The following is an 18018-nucleotide window of genomic DNA, read 5'->3' on the forward strand; positions in this document are numbered from 1 at the left end:
TTAAGCAGACTGAGAATATAGAATTATAGTTTTTTCTTTAAAATATTGTTTATTGCTATAGTATTTTTCCATATAGTTTTTTCTGTTTTCTTTGTTTTTTTATAGAATTGTTTTTATTAATTTTACTTTTTTTTTTATGTTGAGCTGGTTGATCATTTATCTTTGTAATTGTTTTTTAAAAATAAAAATATTGTAGATTGCTACGGTGTTCCCCACATGATTTTTTCTTCCTGCAATGGTTCCCCACATGTTTTTTTATCAATTTTTTTTTTAAATTATCTTTGTTAAATTTATTTTTTTCATACTAAACTGGTTGAAAATTTAGTTTTGTAGTTTTTTCTTTAAAATACCATTGATTGCTAAAGTGTTTCCCCGTATGATTTTTTTATTATAATATTTTTTAAAATTATCTTTATCGATTTTATTGTTTTTAATATTGAGCTAATTAAAAATTGCAATTATAAATTTTCCCATGAAACGCTATAGATTGTTACAGTGTTTTCCTGCATTGTTTTTTTTTCCTTTCATTTTTTTATAAATGTTTCTAAAATTATCTTTATTGATTTTAGTTTTTTAACATTGAGTTAGTTGAGAATTATAATTATATATTTCCTCATAAAACACTATAGATTACTGCAATGTTTCCCTACATGATTTTTTTCCTTTTTTTATGATTTTTTTAAAATTATTTTTTTCTATTTTATTTTTTTTAATATTAAGTTGGTTGATAATTTAGTTTTGTAGTTTAATTTTTCTTGAAAACATTATGGATTGCAATAATGTTTCTCCATATAACTTTTTAAAATTTTTTTATGATTTTTTCTATAAATTCATGACAACGCACAAACATGCCATAAGCCCGTGGCAGCAAGCGAGCACGACAACTAGTTTCTTGTATGTGTGTGTGTGTGTCTATATATATATATAGACACACAGACAACAAGTCGAAATATTAATTAAAGATTAATTCATGTTAAATATCTTTAATGGTGTTCTGATTAATTCGTTATCGCAAATTATAAGCTGACCATAATTTAGGTTAGCCAAAGTCTAGACCGAGTTGAATTTCAACAAAAATAATTGGAGAAGTGATTGGGTATTACATATCAAAAATTTAAATTGCCCACAACCTAGTTAACTTGGAAAAACCCTAGTTAAAACTCATTGGTTTTTTTTTTCTTTTCTATTTTTTTCAAAGTGATGCATCTTCATAATTTTTATAAAATAAAAAAAGTAAATTTACTTGTGATCAAAGAATTGTCCCAAATTGATTTTGGATCAAGTTTCAAAACTATATAATTTTCTTGATAAAAATAGATTGATTAAAAAATATCACTGGGATACTAAATCACATAATTTCTTGACAAATATAATGAGTTTGGTTATTCTTTTTTTTTTTTATTCCTTTTGTATTATCATTAATAAAAAAATAATATAAATCTTGAATCTTTTATATTTGAGGTTTGAATTGTGATATTTAGAAGCTGATTAATAGCTAATATATTTGATTGATTTATTTTGTTTGCTGAACTTAAAAGATAAATGCAGATCAAGATATTCAATCATATAAAATAAAATATTCATCCAACTATGTTCACTGAACTTGTTTATTTAAATCAATAAAAGATAATTTCATATCATAAAAAACTCATGACCTAAAAGATAAACACAAATGAAACTAATTGTATAAGCCTACATCCTAAAAAAATATTATGCAAGGCCGTACACATATGAAATATTATTTAAAAAGAATATTTTTTATTTTGAAAATAAATTTTATTTGTATAAAACACAAAAAACATAGATGAATTAGAAAAATATTTTGAAAACTCTAACATCAACAAGATAATTTTTTTAAAAGCTTATATTATAAAAAGAAATACAAAACCTGCAACCTATATCATGAGACTAAAATAAATCCATACAAAAAAAATTAAAGAAAATGACTAATACTTTAAAAAACTAATGCATGAAGATATAAGCACACAAAACCGGATCCCTAACAAATCAAATATCAAAAGATAAAACTAAGAGGAAAAATCAATCAAACAAATGGAACTAAGAAAAATGAGAGTGAAAATAAAAAAAAAAAAAAATCAGAGGGCAAACAAAAATTTTTAATTAGAGGGTTAAATTTAATTGAAAATAGCTTAACAAAAAAATCAGAAGAATGGAAATTAAACTGAAAAAAATAAAACAACAAAAACTTTGATTGAATGATGAAATTAAAAGTAAAAAAATAGTTAACAAAAGGATCCAGGGAAAAAATTAAAAATAAAAAGAATAGGGAATGAAATGAAAAATAAAACATATGAAAAATTACAATTGAATGACTAAATTGAAGAAAAAAGCTTTTATAAAAGGAATAAGAAAAAATAAAAAATTAAAATAATAAGGACTAAAATTAAAAAATAAATAAAAAAGATAATTATACACTTTACTTAGCAGAAGAAAAAAAAAGAAAAAAAAAGAAATTTTCAGAGATAATCTGACTATCATTTGTCATCACATGCCATACCATATAAAAAAAATATAATAATATATATAAAAATAATTTAAAATTATATTTGATTACTGAATGATATTATATATACACAACTTGAATGTCATGGACACTATCCATCACATACTAAACACAAGCTATTAGGTTTTTTGAAAAATTAAAAATATAATTTTTAAATACTGACTATCCTAAAAACCGACTGGAAAGTAAAAGGTATCCCCAAATGTTAACTTATTTTTTGTCTTATCTAAAGCCAAAAACATATTTTATAATGGAAAAAGAAAAAACTTGTCTAACATCCCAATAATGGTTTAAAAATTTATGAGAAGTTAAAAAATTCTTATTCAACAGCTGTTTTATTGGCTGGTAAAATAATATTTTTATTATATATAAAAAAAATTAAACAACCCAAACAATATTTTAATGACTAATAAACAGAGAAAAAGACTAAACACCCCACCATCAAGGCTTTTTTTTCCCATTCAATAGCCTATATATAATTTCATATTAGCATCTTAATAAACTGTGTCTGTAGCTACAATACAAATCTGACACCAACACTCAATAATTTTTTACTACATAAACCTTCCTTAAACCTCACCAAAAGAAAGTCGAAACAAAAATACAAAAACGCCCTCTAAATCTGTCTTTTATATCTCTGCTGACTTTCTAACCAAAGAAACCGACAAGGAAAAAAAAAAAAAAAGAAGAAAGAAAACTTCCCATCTCGTGGCATTCTTGATCATCAAGATGATGATGGCAAGCCGTGGCGGAGGCGTCAAGCTGGCGAGTTCCATGATGTTGGTTTCACGTTCTTTCTCAACAGCCATCTATCGTGGCATAATAGCCAAAGAGGCAGTCACAGCCAAAGCGGTGGGGTTTCATGGTGATGTTGCGCGTAAGAATATTGGTGAATTTTGGGTTCGTGGTTCGGTTTTTGGTGTGAGGCATGGAAGTACTATGAGTTTCGGTGAGAAGGATCAACAGAAGGCGGAGATGAAGCAAACCCAACCGGTTGTGGAAGGTGGTGATAAAGAGGAGAAGAAAGAGATTGCTAGTTACTGGGGTGTTCCTCCTAGTAGGGTTACTAAAGAAGATGGGGCTGAATGGAAGTGGAATTGCTTTAGGGTAAGATTGTTAATTTATTTACATATTTTTGTGGTTTTTATATTGATAAAGATTTATGGGTTATTTCCTTTTTTCTTCTTCTTCTTCTTCTTTTTTTTTTTAATGTATGGTTTTGGTTTCTTGAATCAAAGTTGCTTTCTTGGTCAAAAAGTTTTCTTCTTTGTTTATTGGGAAACTTTTTGTCCTTGTTAGGGTGGTATAGGAGAGCAGGTTGAAGATCTGCTCTCCTTTTCAAGTCCGTGAGGCGAGGATCAGTACTGGACTAGATATGCATAAAAAATCTTGTGGAATTCAGTACATGTTTTCTTTTCATTTTGGGATTTGAAGATTGATCTTGTACTTACGGTTTGTTCTATGAAATTGAAGCCATGGGAGACGTATTCTGCTGATTTATCAATTGACCTGAAGAAACATCATGTCCCAGCGACCTTTTTGGACAAAATGGCTTATTGGACTGTCAAGGCTTTGAGATTGCCCACTGATCTGTTCTTTCAGGTATGATTAGTTCAATTTCTTCACTTTACCCTTGTTTTCTTTTGTTCTTCTTGATCAATTTAATTAAAGAGTTCGCAAATTCTCACTCTTTAGATTCATTAAGTTGTGTCTGTTCAAATACCCTCACTCCAAATTATCAAGATTGTTTTTTGTTAACGAAACTGAACGATCATTCATGAAAATGGTGCTATTGGGCCATAAGCTTGACTTCTGTTTTGGTTTTTAAGGTAATACAGAATGCTAGCCCTCTGTTGTTGTGTGAAATATAGTATCAGAGGCCAATTGATGGGCATGTATCTGCGGAATGAAAATTGCTCGTGGAAGATTTCAGGGAAAAATGATCTAGGAAAGATTTCCTGCCGGATGATCATCCATGAAACATATTGCAAGTGGGTCATAAATTTGATGACTAGTTCTTAAATAATCAGGAATCAGATTTCTAAATTCTCCTATGTTTTGCAAGGAAAAACAACTATCTGTGAATCTTGCTACCTACAAAAGATTGTAAGATTTACAATTCAAAAATTGAATGAATGCCGATGTATTAAAAACTTGGTCTTATTTGTGCATGTAACAGAGGAGGTATGGCTGCCGTGCAATGATGCTAGAAACTGTGGCAGCAGTGCCAGGAATGGTAGGAGGCATGCTGCTACACTGCAAGTCATTGAGGCGATTTGAGCACAGTGGAGGATGGATCAAAACACTTCTTGACGAGGCTGAAAACGAGCGTATGCATCTTATGACATTCATGGAGGTGGCAAAGCCCAGGTGGTATGAGCGCGCTCTGGTGATTACTGTCCAAGGTGTTTTCTTGAATGCTTACTTCCTTGGCTACATTATCTCCCCCAAATTCGCTCATCGCATGGTGGGGTACCTCGAGGAAGAAGCTATCCATTCCTACACCGAGTTCCTGAAGGAGTTGGACAAAGGCAACATTGAGAATGTTCCTGCTCCTGCCATTGCTGTTGATTACTGGCGCTTGCCTCCTAACGCCACCCTCCGCGATGTTGTTCTGGTTGTGAGAGCTGATGAGGCCCATCACCGCGATGTGAATCATTTTGCATCGGTAATTAATTAAGAATCTGATTGAAATTGTTCAAATTCGCCATTCTTGAACCCTTATCTTCATTTAAGACCGCTCTTCTCTCCAAATTCTTATCCGTTGTTCTTGAATCAATTGCAGGACATACACTATCAAGGACGTGAACTAAAAGAAGCTCCTGCTCCTATTGGTTATCACTAAAATGCCTACTCGCGGCTGCTGCCAGGAGACAGGCTGACACTTTTTAACTATTGTGGTATTGTGCGACGTTATATTATGCTATGAAATTTAAATAGCAATTTATGGTCATTGGTGGAACGGCGAGGTGGTTGATTAGAATTGTGGGGCCCCGGCTACCAATCATAGTGGCTGCTAGTATTGGATATCACCATCGGCCGGTGGTTGGTACTCGTCATCTTGACCGTGACCCTTAACGTTCAGGCACCAATGGCGGCGAGTGATGATTATTAATGATAAGATGCATGTTACAGTGGGAAAACCACTGCACACGTTTCTTGATTTACTGTATTGTAACGGTATGGTTAATTTGTCGTTCTATAATCATTTAGAGACATATCTGTATTTTCACTGTTTTTTAGATTCTTCGAAAAAACATTCAGCCATGTTTTAGGAGCTTTTTGATTTTTTATATATATTTTTTTGCTAGAGACTCCCTTGCCCTTTAAATCAACGTGATATTTTTATAAATAAATAAAAAAAACTACCAACTCGTCTGCTGCGCGGGTTAGCTGTTCCGCCGCCATCAGGCGTCACGTACGGCTGACTTCCGGCCGCCATCTTGGCCTCCTTTTCCTTCCTCTTAGGCATGTGTCATATTCATGATGATTATTAATTATCAGATTATTATAGCACCTCCTTTTCCTATTGTCAAGAAATGCATTGAAGTTAGCATTGAAGGAATATTTCATCACTTTAAAATATTAGAAAATATAAAAACATAATTTTTTAAAAATAAAAATAAAAAAAAGATTTAATTTTTTCAAATATTTTTAAAATACAAAAATAAATAGACAATTAATAAATTTACGTATATGCATCCAAACCAAAATAGAAAACTAGTTATGAAGGATTTCAATTACTCTAATATGTTGCGGATATGAATCCAAGAATCCAGTCAAAGATGGAAACCAAGTTACTAAAATATTTGAAATCTTTTATCAAAATTATTTATAAAATTACATTCGTTGAATTTTATAAAGTTGAGCACTAGCACGCTTGTTTTCGTCAATGATTATACGTGAATGATCACCGGTTATCATCTCATGACGGGATGAATATATACTGTTCACATATAACAATTTAATTTCAATCTCAAAATATCGGGGACTGATAGCTAACTTCTGTCATGTTTGGTTGGTAAGAAAATTTACAGTAGAAAAGTTTTTTGGGCTAAGAAAGCCCAAGAATTTCGCAAACAAGCCCAGAAAATGTCACTTCTTTCTTTATTTAGATAGTGACCAACGTTCAGTTGCACTCTTTAGAGAGACGTAGAAAGCTAGAACTGAAACACTCTCACTCCTCCTTTTTTGTAGTGGCTGGCCAACATTGGCCACTAACCGTCTTTCAATACTAGTGAGGTAAGATATTTGTGAACATAAACATTTCAAGGGTTTTATTTTTTGTGATTTGTTGGCAATTCTCAAGTTTTTGTAATCTGGGGTGATGTAATCTGGGGTGATTTAAAGTTCAAACTTTTTTTTTTTTGGGGGGAGCTGGGTGTGTTTGGTTGCTTACAAAATTGGGATTATGAACTTCAATGAGTTGTTGATTTGATTGAGTTCTTCATTTGGTTGTTTATGAAGTGAATAAGAAAAGGAAATAAAAAAATATTCTGTGAGGAATTTAAATTTTGGTTACTCAAAGTTTGAATCTTTTTGCTGTTTTTTGCTGGATTGGATGTGTTTGATTGCTTAGAAGATGACAGAATGAAAATTAGAATCTTCAACTTCCTTTAATTGTTATTTTCATTATCTTTAATTAAATGTGATTATGGCTTAAATTACTGTTTGATAATCTTAATTTTGAATCTCTTGCCATTATCTGGTACTGGCTTTGTTTGGTTGCTAAAGAAAATGCAAGAGAGAAAAAAATTGAATCTTGTTTCATTCCAGGTGATTTTTTTGTTCTAATCCTTGTTTTGAATTTTGGTTATTTATCAAGTTCACGAAAAAAATCTCCTTGTTTTGAACTAATCTTATTTATTTCAGGCACAAAACTTATAATTGTGTAGAATTCGAAGAATCATTTTTCTTTTTTTATATATATATATATGTGTGTGTGTGTGTATATATATGTATGTATGTAACTTCTAATTTATATTATCAAACTCAGGTAACCATACATTTCCTTTACAGCATCAGGAGAGATCCTTGCTATTACCGAGTTAAAATGAAGTTTGAAAAGGTATTGACTTCATCAACTCGTGCTTTCTTTGTCTGTTTTCTTAAAGGAATCAGTCAATTATTTCAAGTCCTATGTCATATGGTATTAATGTTGTAGTTAGTAGCAAACCAGCTTTGAGTGCTGTCCCAGCTCATCTCTGTTGTGGAACACTAGTAAGAATCTGGGCTGGTTATACACACGGAGTTATTGGCCACGATGAACATTTTTTATTTCTGTTGAAAATATTATTCTAAGCAAACTACAGACAATGCTAGGTAAGTAATAGGCATTTCCAATTATTGAAAACCCCCTCCCAGATTACTTGCATTGCAGTGCCAAGTGAAGATAATTGAGCGCTATTAAACCTATTTTGTTTCCTATTGGTTTGGATCACTAATTGAAATAAACTTTCACAGCATCCGGCCAAAGCAAGAATAGGAAACCAACAAAATATGACACCTGTGGCTCTTGGTGTGGGTACTGGTTCAGTGTCCATTGCTAGAAACAGCAGAACAGCTTCACCATGTAGAGAAATTAAAATTGTAAGAGAATGCATTTGATGCTCATCTGCATCAGTTTATGGTTTTGATGATTTATAGATTGCAATTGAGATAAATCATTCTATGTTTTTGCTTTGTTTTTATATAATTGGCTGTGTAGGTCCAAGATTTGATCGAAAGGTGTCTTCAACTTTATATGAATAAAGATGAAGTGGTTAAGACACTCTTAGAACAAGCTAGAATTCAGCCTGGCTTTACAAGCATAGGTAAATCACTCATTCCTCGCTACATGTCTTCTTACTTTCTCTTCTACATACAGTGGTGCTTGGTTGTCATCACTCGATAAATGGACAAAAAGAATGAGATGTTAGTGCAATGGTGCTTCTATCATTGGAGTGCCTGGGCTGATATTATATCATTGTGATCCAGTGTTGCTAATGATAATCTTTCCCTTTTCCCCTATTCTTCTATTCCATGCTATCTTTATCTGCTGCTTATCTTTGGGATTAAGTGCATGAATCCATGGCTCATATAAATATTATATATATTTTTTTATATAATAGCTCCAACATACTTTTTTTCCTAGTATGGAATAGATTGGAGCAAGACAACGCAGGATTTTTTAAGGCCTATTACACAAAGTTAGTTTTGAAGAGACAAATTGCAAAGTTCAATGAATTACTTGAGAATCACCACAATTTGCTGAGTTACGCTGCACCTCGGGAGGTTCCCTTGGCTCCCATGCAGGAAGGCATTCAGCACATGCCAGGTACGTTTATGGCATAAATATTATATTGTATCAAAAGCATAATAAAGTTAAAGAATACAAGTTGGCATTTGAATAAATTTGAAAAAAATATGCTGATAGAAAAAATATGCTCTCAACATTTTTCTCTACTGCCTTTATTTGTAAAGCCTAATTTTATTATCTTGAATGGAAGATTGGAGTGGGGCGTCTGATGCCCTGAAATCAACCTTCACCCCCTAGCTTGGTAGCACATCCGCTGTTTTCATTTTTTGCACTGGTATGCAAGGGGCTTATTGTTAATTGCACAGACAATTCTGAAGAAATCTTTTGATCGAAAGGAATAACTATGGTATTGATGGTATGATATTTCTATAGTCATGTACATTACAAAGAGGTGGCCAAAGGAGTGCTTAAGAGTTAGACACTTTGAATCTCTTATTGGGCACATAAAACACAATCCAAAACTTTCTTCAAGATAAAAAACCACATCCAAGCACAAAACATATACAATTTCACTAGGTTGTCTAATTATTCTCAAGCTGTTATTCATCATGCCACTTATTTCCAGCAAGTAAAAATCCTTATTGCTATTTTATCATGATATTTTTTCTGAATTAGAGCTTTTTGCTCCTTTTCTGTAGCACAGTTAACCATTTACATAAGGTATATACCCTTCCGCAGCAGCATCCAATTCCATCAACTAGTAATTACCAGAATGATTCTAGAGGCACCATTTCCAACTATGACCTAGCATATGAAAACCCAGAATGTGGCAATTTCCTCTCAACTCAGATGAATTATGGGATATGGTGAGACTTCCTTCTCAGTCTTGGTTTCTTGTCTTTTCTCTTCTTAATGTTTAATGCTCATGTGGCTTGTAATTCATACAATTACATTGGTGATATCATAGGAAGTTGCCATGTGGGTGTTTCATGAATGATACCTTTGCACTTGTGCTTATTATTCAGTGTGCTCTAAATGCTATTGTTATTGATATATACTCTCAACAGTATAAATCTGCATTGATTCTGGAATATGCTTCTTCCATAGAAATTTTCATTATCATCCATGCATTATGTTGTGACTGTTGATTTGCCTGGAACTTGATGAATCTTGTCGCACAAGTAACAAAACAGAAACAAAGTTGAAATCCATAAATGTGTGTGTAGATATACAAAATATTGATAAATTAGATTGAACTGGAAGGTTTAGAGGTCATACAAATTATCAAGCGATGTATTACGAATAATATAAATACTTAGTTTATGCTGTGGTGATCTTACTGCTCTGCTGTTTGTTGAAGGATGACAATGGACAATAACGCAGCAGATATAGAGCCTAACCATCCTTTTATGAAGCCAGAGATTCCAAGTCCTGTATCAGTTACATCCCATGATCATTTTCCTTTCATTCCAAGAGAGATACAAGAGAGTGTGGTCCCCTCAGCTGTTGAATTTGCTGAGTTATCTCATTTGCAAAGTGTAAGACAGGTGCCACTTGGACCTGGTAATGCTAGCTCCAATAACTTGGTAGAAGGTGAGACAAACACATTATATTCTGAAACTCTTCGTGGTGCTGGTCTGCTATGGTGTGTGTGTGTATCATTCTAAATTATTTCCAAGTAATACACTGTTTCATCTATCAAATCATTAACTGGCTTAAGGAAACTCAACAACAGCAATTAAGCAAAAACTGCATTAGACTTCACAACATAATATGATAAAAATCCCCCTTTTATTTGTTGAGTTGCATAATTCATGTTATTCTTTCATATGCTGAACAGCGTATTCAGGTTCCACTTCTACTGGATTGCTTGATCCTTTGGAGCAAAATGACAATGGTAAATTGCCAGTTCTTTCATTCGTGTTTTAGACTCACTCTATCTCCAGATATTTTATGTAACTTTTTTGTTATTTGCATCACTCTATCTCCAGATTTTTTATTTAACTTTTTTGTTATTTGCATCAGTCGAGGAGTTCTTTGTCGATACCTTTCCTGCTGCAAGCTCTCAATCAGAAGAAGAATCTTAAGTGAAGCCCTCACAGTTTTAGCCCTAGTTTTTATTTAGCTAGATCTATTTTGAACTCGAGAAGCTTCCCTAATTTTCTTGACTTTCTAGAGGGATCTAGTGCACTAGGGTGAATTTGAAACCTTAAAGCAGATTAAGGCAGGCATCAATAAGCCTTCTGCTATATTTTATCTTTCTAATAAGCAAACTCACCTGCATTTTGCCGCGGGCCAAATAAAAAAATAATTTTAATGCAATAAAAAAATATACAGACATTATTAATATATTTTTACATCCAGAAAGTTTTTATTTATGAATTAAGAACTTGAAGCGTGCATTTAATAAAATTAACTTATTATCTATCAGGGTTGTTAACTTTTTTACCCGCATTGCATTGCAGGTAGTATAGGGTGTTGTGGGTAGAATTTTGCAATGCATTTTTGAACAGAAATTAAAGGATATTGGAAGCTAATAACTTTAGCTTTGATCCCTTTTTACCCTGTTATAGAGTAGAATATTTGTTATAAGACTTTGCTACAAGTGCATGTGAAGGGTGCTTGGGCGCCTGAATCCTCAACGCCTTAAGTAAACCGTTTCCTCCCGCACCTTCACTACGAATACAAACAACCCTATTTCTAAAGGACTATGTTTATGACACCTACATGAAAGTTTCTGGTATCCCAATGATAGGATACCAGACATTTTTTCTGGGTAAAGAATCGACGCAGACAGGAACTGTTTTTTATTTGCCATGGTTACTTTAGAAATAGGCGTTCCATGGGAATCAAATAATGTCAGGCCACAATGTTTCATCATAATTTGATAACCTTTTTTCAGTAATTATTTCAAACTCAATATATTGTTTTTTTATAGTTAGGATATTATAAACATCATCAATAAATTAATGACTATCATCTTTCAGTTGTACCTTTTTTTTATGCATATCTTTGAATGATTGACATTACCTGTAATTGATTTATAAAGCTTTATGAACTTGTTTTTTATCTCTACACATGTGATTATTGGCTTTATTGTCAAGATACAACATGTTTTCTTTGATTTTCATTTGTCCATCATGGACTAGTAATAGGGTGGCTTCCTATTCTTCTTCTACTGTAAGATTGACATTCTCTTCAACCTTTTTGGTTTGATTCCAGCAATCCCTGGCATGTGACAATTTTTTTTTTAATAATTATAACACTTAATTTTTTATTTGTCATACTTGGACCTTGGATTGCTACTGCTGAGGATCTGGTAGTCCGGTTGGCTTTATCCAGTCTATTGGATGATCTGTTGAGGTTACCTCAGCCTCCTCTTTCAAATCTAGCTCTTCCTTTACCTTGTCCACAATCTCTGCACCTTTGGTTGGATCCTGGAATATCATGTTTCTCATTTAGAGAAAACTTCAAAAACAATATTTGTGCACTTGTATCTCTTTTGTTCTCACTTACTCTATCTTCATAGGCTTGTGGGGTTCTCCTGGTTGACTCAATGGTCACATTCTCCCAATCTTGAGATTCCTCTATCGACATAACTACAGAGTTGAACCTTTTAGGCATTGATCTCATGATCTTTTCTACTGCACGTATTTCTTTCACATCGTCACTGCATATAATCATCTGAATGTAAATTGCCAACACTCTGCCAAAGGAACCTGAAATTCATTCAGATTCATGCATTCACAATGCCTCAAATTCTCCTTTTAGTTTCTGAAGGTGAACTCTTTTTATTTTCTCAGTTCCTTATTTTGTCCCTTACAAAATATCTCATGCTTTTTTAGTTGTGGTTGCTCTTGACACCTTAGAAAAGTGGTGTCATCCAAACAATGATGAATCATTGTTATTGCTTGGTGATCTGGTGATCTTTTTTTTTCGTGCCTTTTGCACAACCTCTTTTTGGGCAGGTGTCAACATAGCTCCTTCAACTGGTCCATTAAAACCTGCTTTAACCATCTCTCATACATCTTGAGCTCCTAACCAAGCCTTTGCACGGACACTCCATATCTCATAATTGTTCTTTGTCAAATGAGGACCTTGAAGGGAGAGATTTGAGTTGGCCATTACATACAATCAAATTTAGCCACAAATAATCAATCTTGGTTCTGATACCACTTATTGGAAGAAGATTAGTGCATAAACTTATTATAGATAGTAATGCTAATTTGCAAAACTAAAGAATATGAAGAAATTGAGAGGAATGTATACTTTATTAAGTGGTTTTCTCTAATTTTGTCTCTGCTATACTGCTTCTTATAACTCTAACTTCAAGCTTATTTATATGCCTAAAGTTCTAGAAAAATAAGAAATTGAACTGAATAAGAAATCTATTCTAACTACGAAAATAATTATGTCAACTCAATCTGGAAATTGAATGCCTCTGGATGCAAGAAATCTTAGTTTAATTTTATTTTTAACACGATCATCATTTCCCATTTCTTGAATATGATGAAAAGAAGTCTGGTCATAGTGATGATACCTGATAGGATGTGGGAAAATGTTTTTTTTTTTTTTAAAAAAACTTCATTAGGTATGGAAATGTGAAGGTCATGGTTAGAGTTCAGGATAAGGAATTAAAGATATATACAAGTGGAACACATGCACAAGTAGAGATGCAGATATCTGAGTTATTAGTATGTAGGACATTGTTCTCATTATTTTCTAATGTGATTCTTTTGGTCTTGGTCAGTCGAATGATCAAAAGGCCTGCTCTCCTGAATGTGTTTGTATAACTCCCTTTATGTTAAATCGTGTAATTCGTAGCTTAAAACTGCACTTTTGGATGGAATTCAATATTTTGGTCATTGATGATAAAGAAAACCGTGATTACTCTCTTTGATATTGATGTATGGAATTTGAAAGGTTCTGAACAATCATTTGAAAATATATTATAATTTAACCATGTAGAAAACCTAGGATATATATATTTACTTATTGACCAGGACAAGTCTAAACCTTAGAAGAAGCCTAATCAAAACAACCCGTAACTTTTGATTTGATTATTAGATCATGTTTAAATTCAACTAAGAGGTTTTACAAATCCAGTTATTAGGGGTTGGATCGTAACCAGCTGAGGTTTGGGAAGGCACTCAAATTTGGCTCATAAGATGTTATGTTAGTTTTGTTATTTTCTGCTTTATTTTTGGATTTTCAACATAATTTTGGATTTTGTGTTATTTTTCCAACGTAATGGAGGATTCTAATTTTTCCTTCCTTGTGAGAGCCAATTTCTGACCTATTGTAATCCTCTATCAAGAGGTAGACCATCATAGAGAATAAAATTCAGTAATAAAACACAGATTAAGGCTGTTGTTGTTGAGACAATTTTTCTGATAATTTTGACTTATATGTGCTTTACTTCCTTAATGCCTAGGTTCGGCTGTGCCAGTTTTGCTCTGCATAACCTAACATCCCTATTTTATTTACTGGTGAGCTTCCACTTCAATCCAGTGAACCAATGCGTTTTGCATCTTTATTATTGATGATGATGATGATGAAGATGATCAAACTGCAAAGTTGGTAAAAAAAGTTAAAGATGGAGATTCTTTACTAAACATAGTATAAATTAGATTAAACTATGAATTATCTGTATTTAACAAGAGACCATTTCATTACAGAGTCAGATCACTTGGCCAAGACGACTCCATGCACAGTTACAATCCTCATATCCGAAGTAAAATGAGGTATGCAACAGTAGACAAGGCATATGTATTGAATCCTTCGTATGTGCATGCAGCCATCAAAAAATTACAATAAGACTGATTGCCGATAGCTACCAACATTTCTGCATGGAAAACCTTCTATCTCTTCTTGGTTAGAAAGAAACAAGAGTGGCAAGAAAGCAAGTAGCAGTGAAAGTTCTCAAGTTTCTTGAATGTTTGATTACTCTACTTTTCATTCTTTCTATTTATTTGGGATAATTACTGCGTTTGGTTGCTAAGAACTTTCAAGAAAGAAATTTTAGAATCTTGAACGTCATTGAATTGTTAATTTTTAGTGTTTTTTTTGGCTTCTAGGTTCTTTGTGAAGTAAAAAACAAAATAAGACATTCAACTAAGTAGAATTTAAGGAACTTGGTTCTTCTTTCGTGTCCTGTGGCATTCTCACGTTTCTTTAACTTTTGGGCTCCCGGAATTTGGATATTTTTGTCATATATTGGGATTTGGGGATGTTTGGTCGCTAAGAAAATGCAAGAAAATAAGAAGAAATTGTCTTGAATTCAATTTATTGTTTCTTTTCAGTGGTTTTTCTTTTGTTTTCGTTCTGTCCCTTTTCTTCTCCCTTGAGAATAGTTATTTGTTCTTTCTTGATAATCTTCTATTTTTGTTGATTCATTGCATCTTAACTTTGAATCTCTTGCCCTTTCTGAGAAATTGTCTGTGTTTGGTTGCTAAGAAAAGGCAAGAAAGAAAAATCTGGAATCTTGAATCGCATTTATTGTTTCATTTCATTGAATTTCTTGTTTTTCAGTTTGTTTTTTCTTCCAAGTTTTGTTACTTCTGGAGTAAGAAACAAACCAGCATTGACATAATAAATCATTTTTTCATAATGTAATATTGTTTATTGTCAAATTCAGATAATGATACATTTCCTATGCAGCACCAAGAGAGATCCCACGCCTGGACAGGAGAAAGTGATTGCTTGCATTGAGTTGAAATGAGCAAGGTGGAGGTATTGAATTCCTTGTTAATTATCCGTAAGAATCTGAGTTGGTTAAGTGAAAATAATGTGGGCATTAGTGGTTATTAAATGAAATGAAAGTCCCACAGGAGAAGCAAGATTCAGCAGAAGAAACAAGATTGTCAGCACTGGCATCTTGGAAGCGACCAAGAAGGGAACACTCTGGGGCTTCATTTGTGGGCTCGATTTTAGTGGAAGTGCCAAGTTGTCAGGTGGAGGGGTGCCATGTGGCGTTGTTGAATGCTAAAGATTTTTACAGGAAGTATAGAGTTAATTTGTGAGACGCATTCCAAGGCTCCTAATGTAATTGTTCGAGGTTTGGGGCAGCGGTTCTGTTAGATATGTACCTGGTAACATTAGCGTTTCTCACTCTCTCAATTACAGCCAGCTGATTTGTTTTAGCCTATAGTAACTATTCCTGGATTTATGAGATTTTCTTCAGTTGTCTTGTCTTTACAGAATCTGATGTAGAGTGACAGTTTGCCTGGAATGATGATTGCTGGATGGGCTTCTTGGTGAGATTAAAAGTGGGCTTAGCTTGTTATTTGTGTAGGTTTCATGTAGTGTCAGAGTTTGATGGTGAAAAGAGGAGTTGTAGGAGGACATTGGCAGAGCGCAGAGAAACAAGAAGAAAGAGCTCTCAGGATTCTGTTTCAAGGAATGCTTCTGAAGGTATGTATGTAATGTCCTTTCACTTGACTTGTTTCTGTAGCTCTTCGAAAAAAAAAAACAATCAGTTTTGTCTTGCGCTTCCATTCTTTCTAGGTAATTCAATTTCCATTGTTGGAATTAGATGATGATGACTAGCTTTTTTTCTAAAGAACTGTCAGGAATAACCTCATGAAGATGTCCCTTTTCTTTTCTTTTATTTTGAGAAGCAAAGTTCATGTTCTTTCATAATTTGAATAGAATATCTGATTTCTGGTGTACTTACCAACTTCCATGGCCAAATCTCAATCCAGGATCTACTATATTGCCTGATCCTCTAGAGCCAAATCTCAATCCACGCTCTCCTATATTGCCTTGCCTGATCCTCCAGCGCCAAATTCCAATCCAGATTTTGGTACTCTGCTTGATCATTCACAGCCAAAAATCGATGGTAAATCTTCATTTCTTCCCTTTATCTTCTTATTCTGTCTCTTTTTGACAAATTGTGTTCCATTGTCATTTGATGAGAATCTCAATCATCCTTGGACGCTCAATCAGAAGAAGAATCCTAACGCAAGGCGCTTACAATATTAAGCCTGGAAAAGCTTCACTGGTTGTTTGGCTGCATGGTGCATCTACTTCATCAGGGTAACTTTGAAACCTGAAGATGATTAAGGCTGGCGAAAAATGTTGTCCCGCTACTGTATTTTCCCCCTTTCCTTTTTGCAGCAGAATATGTTTCATGTATATTGAATCAGACAAATCTATGTAGTTGACTCCCAATTGAGTTAACTCAATTGAGTTTTATTCCAAAGCTCTTTTATAATTACTTCAGAAAAAATTCAAAGTGCAGATACACATACGACACAGAAATCAACTTAATTACAGTAAAGCAAGTCTTGCAAATGGAAGAGCTGCTTTCTCTCCAAAAATTACTGTCTAACCAACTCTACAACCAACTAACGATATTAACAGCTTGAATCCTCACCATTTGCCGAAGTATTCTTGTTTTATTTATTTATAAAAGACGAGAACTTCAATAAAATATTTTATAGCCAGGAAGAAAATGTCTATACAGGACTAAACAAAACAATGTCTTAATAACCCCCTAACAGAAACCAAACTTTGAGATTATTAAAAACTAAAACCATGCAACTCAATCTGTTTCTCTAGGAATCAACTCCTTGCTTTGCCGAATGATCTATCACAAAACAAAGGATACTCCCAGAATTTGAAATATCATAGAATTCATCTTATAAGCGTCATGGTCTCATCATATTGTGGCTCTTGATCCATGTAATGGCATTATATAAATCAAACTTCTTGTAAGTGTATAGGAACAATTCATATACACTTAAAAAGCTTTTTTAATTGTCAACACTTCAGTCACATTTGATTCTTTTATACCTGTAGAACAAAAGAAAACACATAAAAGATTTCCTTCATGATCTCTTAAAAAGTGACCAATGCTAAATGGTTGGAGTTTGCCATTTGAACAACTATCCATATTCCACTTTAACATCCTTACCGGAGGTGGTATCCAAGTCGAATTACATTGTATTTTAGTTGTGTCAATCCAAATAAAAAGCTCATCAGGTGATTGAAGCAAATTTGTTCCAATATAGCAAAAAAATTCACAATCATATTTTGCTCAAGATGTTACTTTATGGGAAAGGAAATGATATATATCATCCCAATCAAGAAGTACCTAATTGGAAACCAAGCATTTCAAAGGGACCAAACAATACATAAAAGAATAATAACACATTTTTCTTTGCATAGAATCCATTATCATTTCATGCGCTGTAGGAAGAATGCTTTTATCTCTCTTGAGTGTTTTAAACCCATCACCAATGATCTCTCCCAC

At 33.2% G+C, this 18018-nt stretch overlaps 2 protein-coding genes and 1 long non-coding RNA gene across 5 annotated transcripts; all 3 read left to right on the forward strand.

The window, feature by feature from the left end:
• Window positions 1-3108: 3108 nt before the first annotated feature.
• LOC105111775 (ubiquinol oxidase 2, mitochondrial-like) lies at window positions 3109-5834 on the forward strand. Its single transcript, XM_011007226.1, has 4 exons — window positions 3109-3631; window positions 3998-4126; window positions 4704-5192; window positions 5310-5834. The coding sequence occupies exons 1-4, from the start codon at window positions 3254-3256 to the stop codon at window positions 5367-5369; spliced, it is 1056 nt and encodes a 351-aa protein (XP_011005528.1). The 5' UTR covers window positions 3109-3253; the 3' UTR covers window positions 5370-5834.
• Window positions 5835-6513: 679 nt separating this feature from the next.
• Window positions 6514-11027, forward strand: LOC105111776 (uncharacterized). 3 transcript variants are annotated; one of them, XM_011007229.1, is made up of 9 exons: window positions 6514-6765; window positions 7519-7592; window positions 7988-8113; window positions 8232-8337; window positions 8658-8840; window positions 9547-9628; window positions 10123-10355; window positions 10603-10659; window positions 10788-11027. In XM_011007229.1, exons 2-9 carry the CDS (start codon window positions 7578-7580, stop codon window positions 10847-10849), a joined length of 864 nt encoding a protein of 287 aa, XP_011005531.1. In that variant the 5' UTR covers window positions 6514-6765; window positions 7519-7577; the 3' UTR covers window positions 10850-11027. The 3 variants fall into 3 exon arrangements, with proteins under 3 accessions (XP_011005531.1, XP_011005530.1, XP_011005529.1); XM_011007228.1 differs by having other exon boundaries at window positions 6517-6765; window positions 7542-7592; window positions 9466-9628; XM_011007227.1 differs by having other exon boundaries at window positions 6518-6765; window positions 9466-9628.
• Window positions 11028-14052: 3025 nt separating this feature from the next.
• LOC105111777 (uncharacterized) lies at window positions 14053-16105 on the forward strand. The gene is made up of 5 exons (XR_839654.1): window positions 14053-14251; window positions 14441-14506; window positions 15423-15494; window positions 15593-15853; window positions 15963-16105. It is a non-coding gene; the product is annotated as an uncharacterized LOC105111777 (long non-coding RNA).
• Window positions 16106-18018: the final 1913 nt, after the last annotated feature.

This window comes from Populus euphratica, unplaced genomic scaffold (genome assembly GCF_000495115.2).
Source record: "Populus euphratica unplaced genomic scaffold, PopEup_1.0 scaffold475.1, whole genome shotgun sequence".
In the NCBI taxonomy this organism is placed as follows: domain Eukaryota; kingdom Viridiplantae; phylum Streptophyta; class Magnoliopsida; order Malpighiales; family Salicaceae; genus Populus; species Populus euphratica.

Coding starts and splice junctions, on each gene's coding strand:
- LOC105111775 (XM_011007226.1), top strand. CDS start 3,254: ATGATGATGGCAAGCCGTGGCGGAGGCGTCAAGCTGGCGAGTTCCATG. Junction 4,127..4,703: donor CCACTGATCTGTTCTTTCAG/GTATGATTAGTT, acceptor TGCATGTAACAG/AGGAGGTATGGCTGCCGTGC. Junction 5,193..5,309: donor ATGTGAATCATTTTGCATCG/GTAATTAATTAA, acceptor AATCAATTGCAG/GACATACACTATCAAGGACG.
- LOC105111776 (XM_011007228.1), top strand. Junction 8,114..8,231: donor CATGTAGAGAAATTAAAATT/GTAAGAGAATGC, acceptor TTGGCTGTGTAG/GTCCAAGATTTGATCGAAAG. Junction 8,338..8,657: donor GCCTGGCTTTACAAGCATAG/GTAAATCACTCA, acceptor TTTTTTTCCTAG/TATGGAATAGATTGGAGCAA.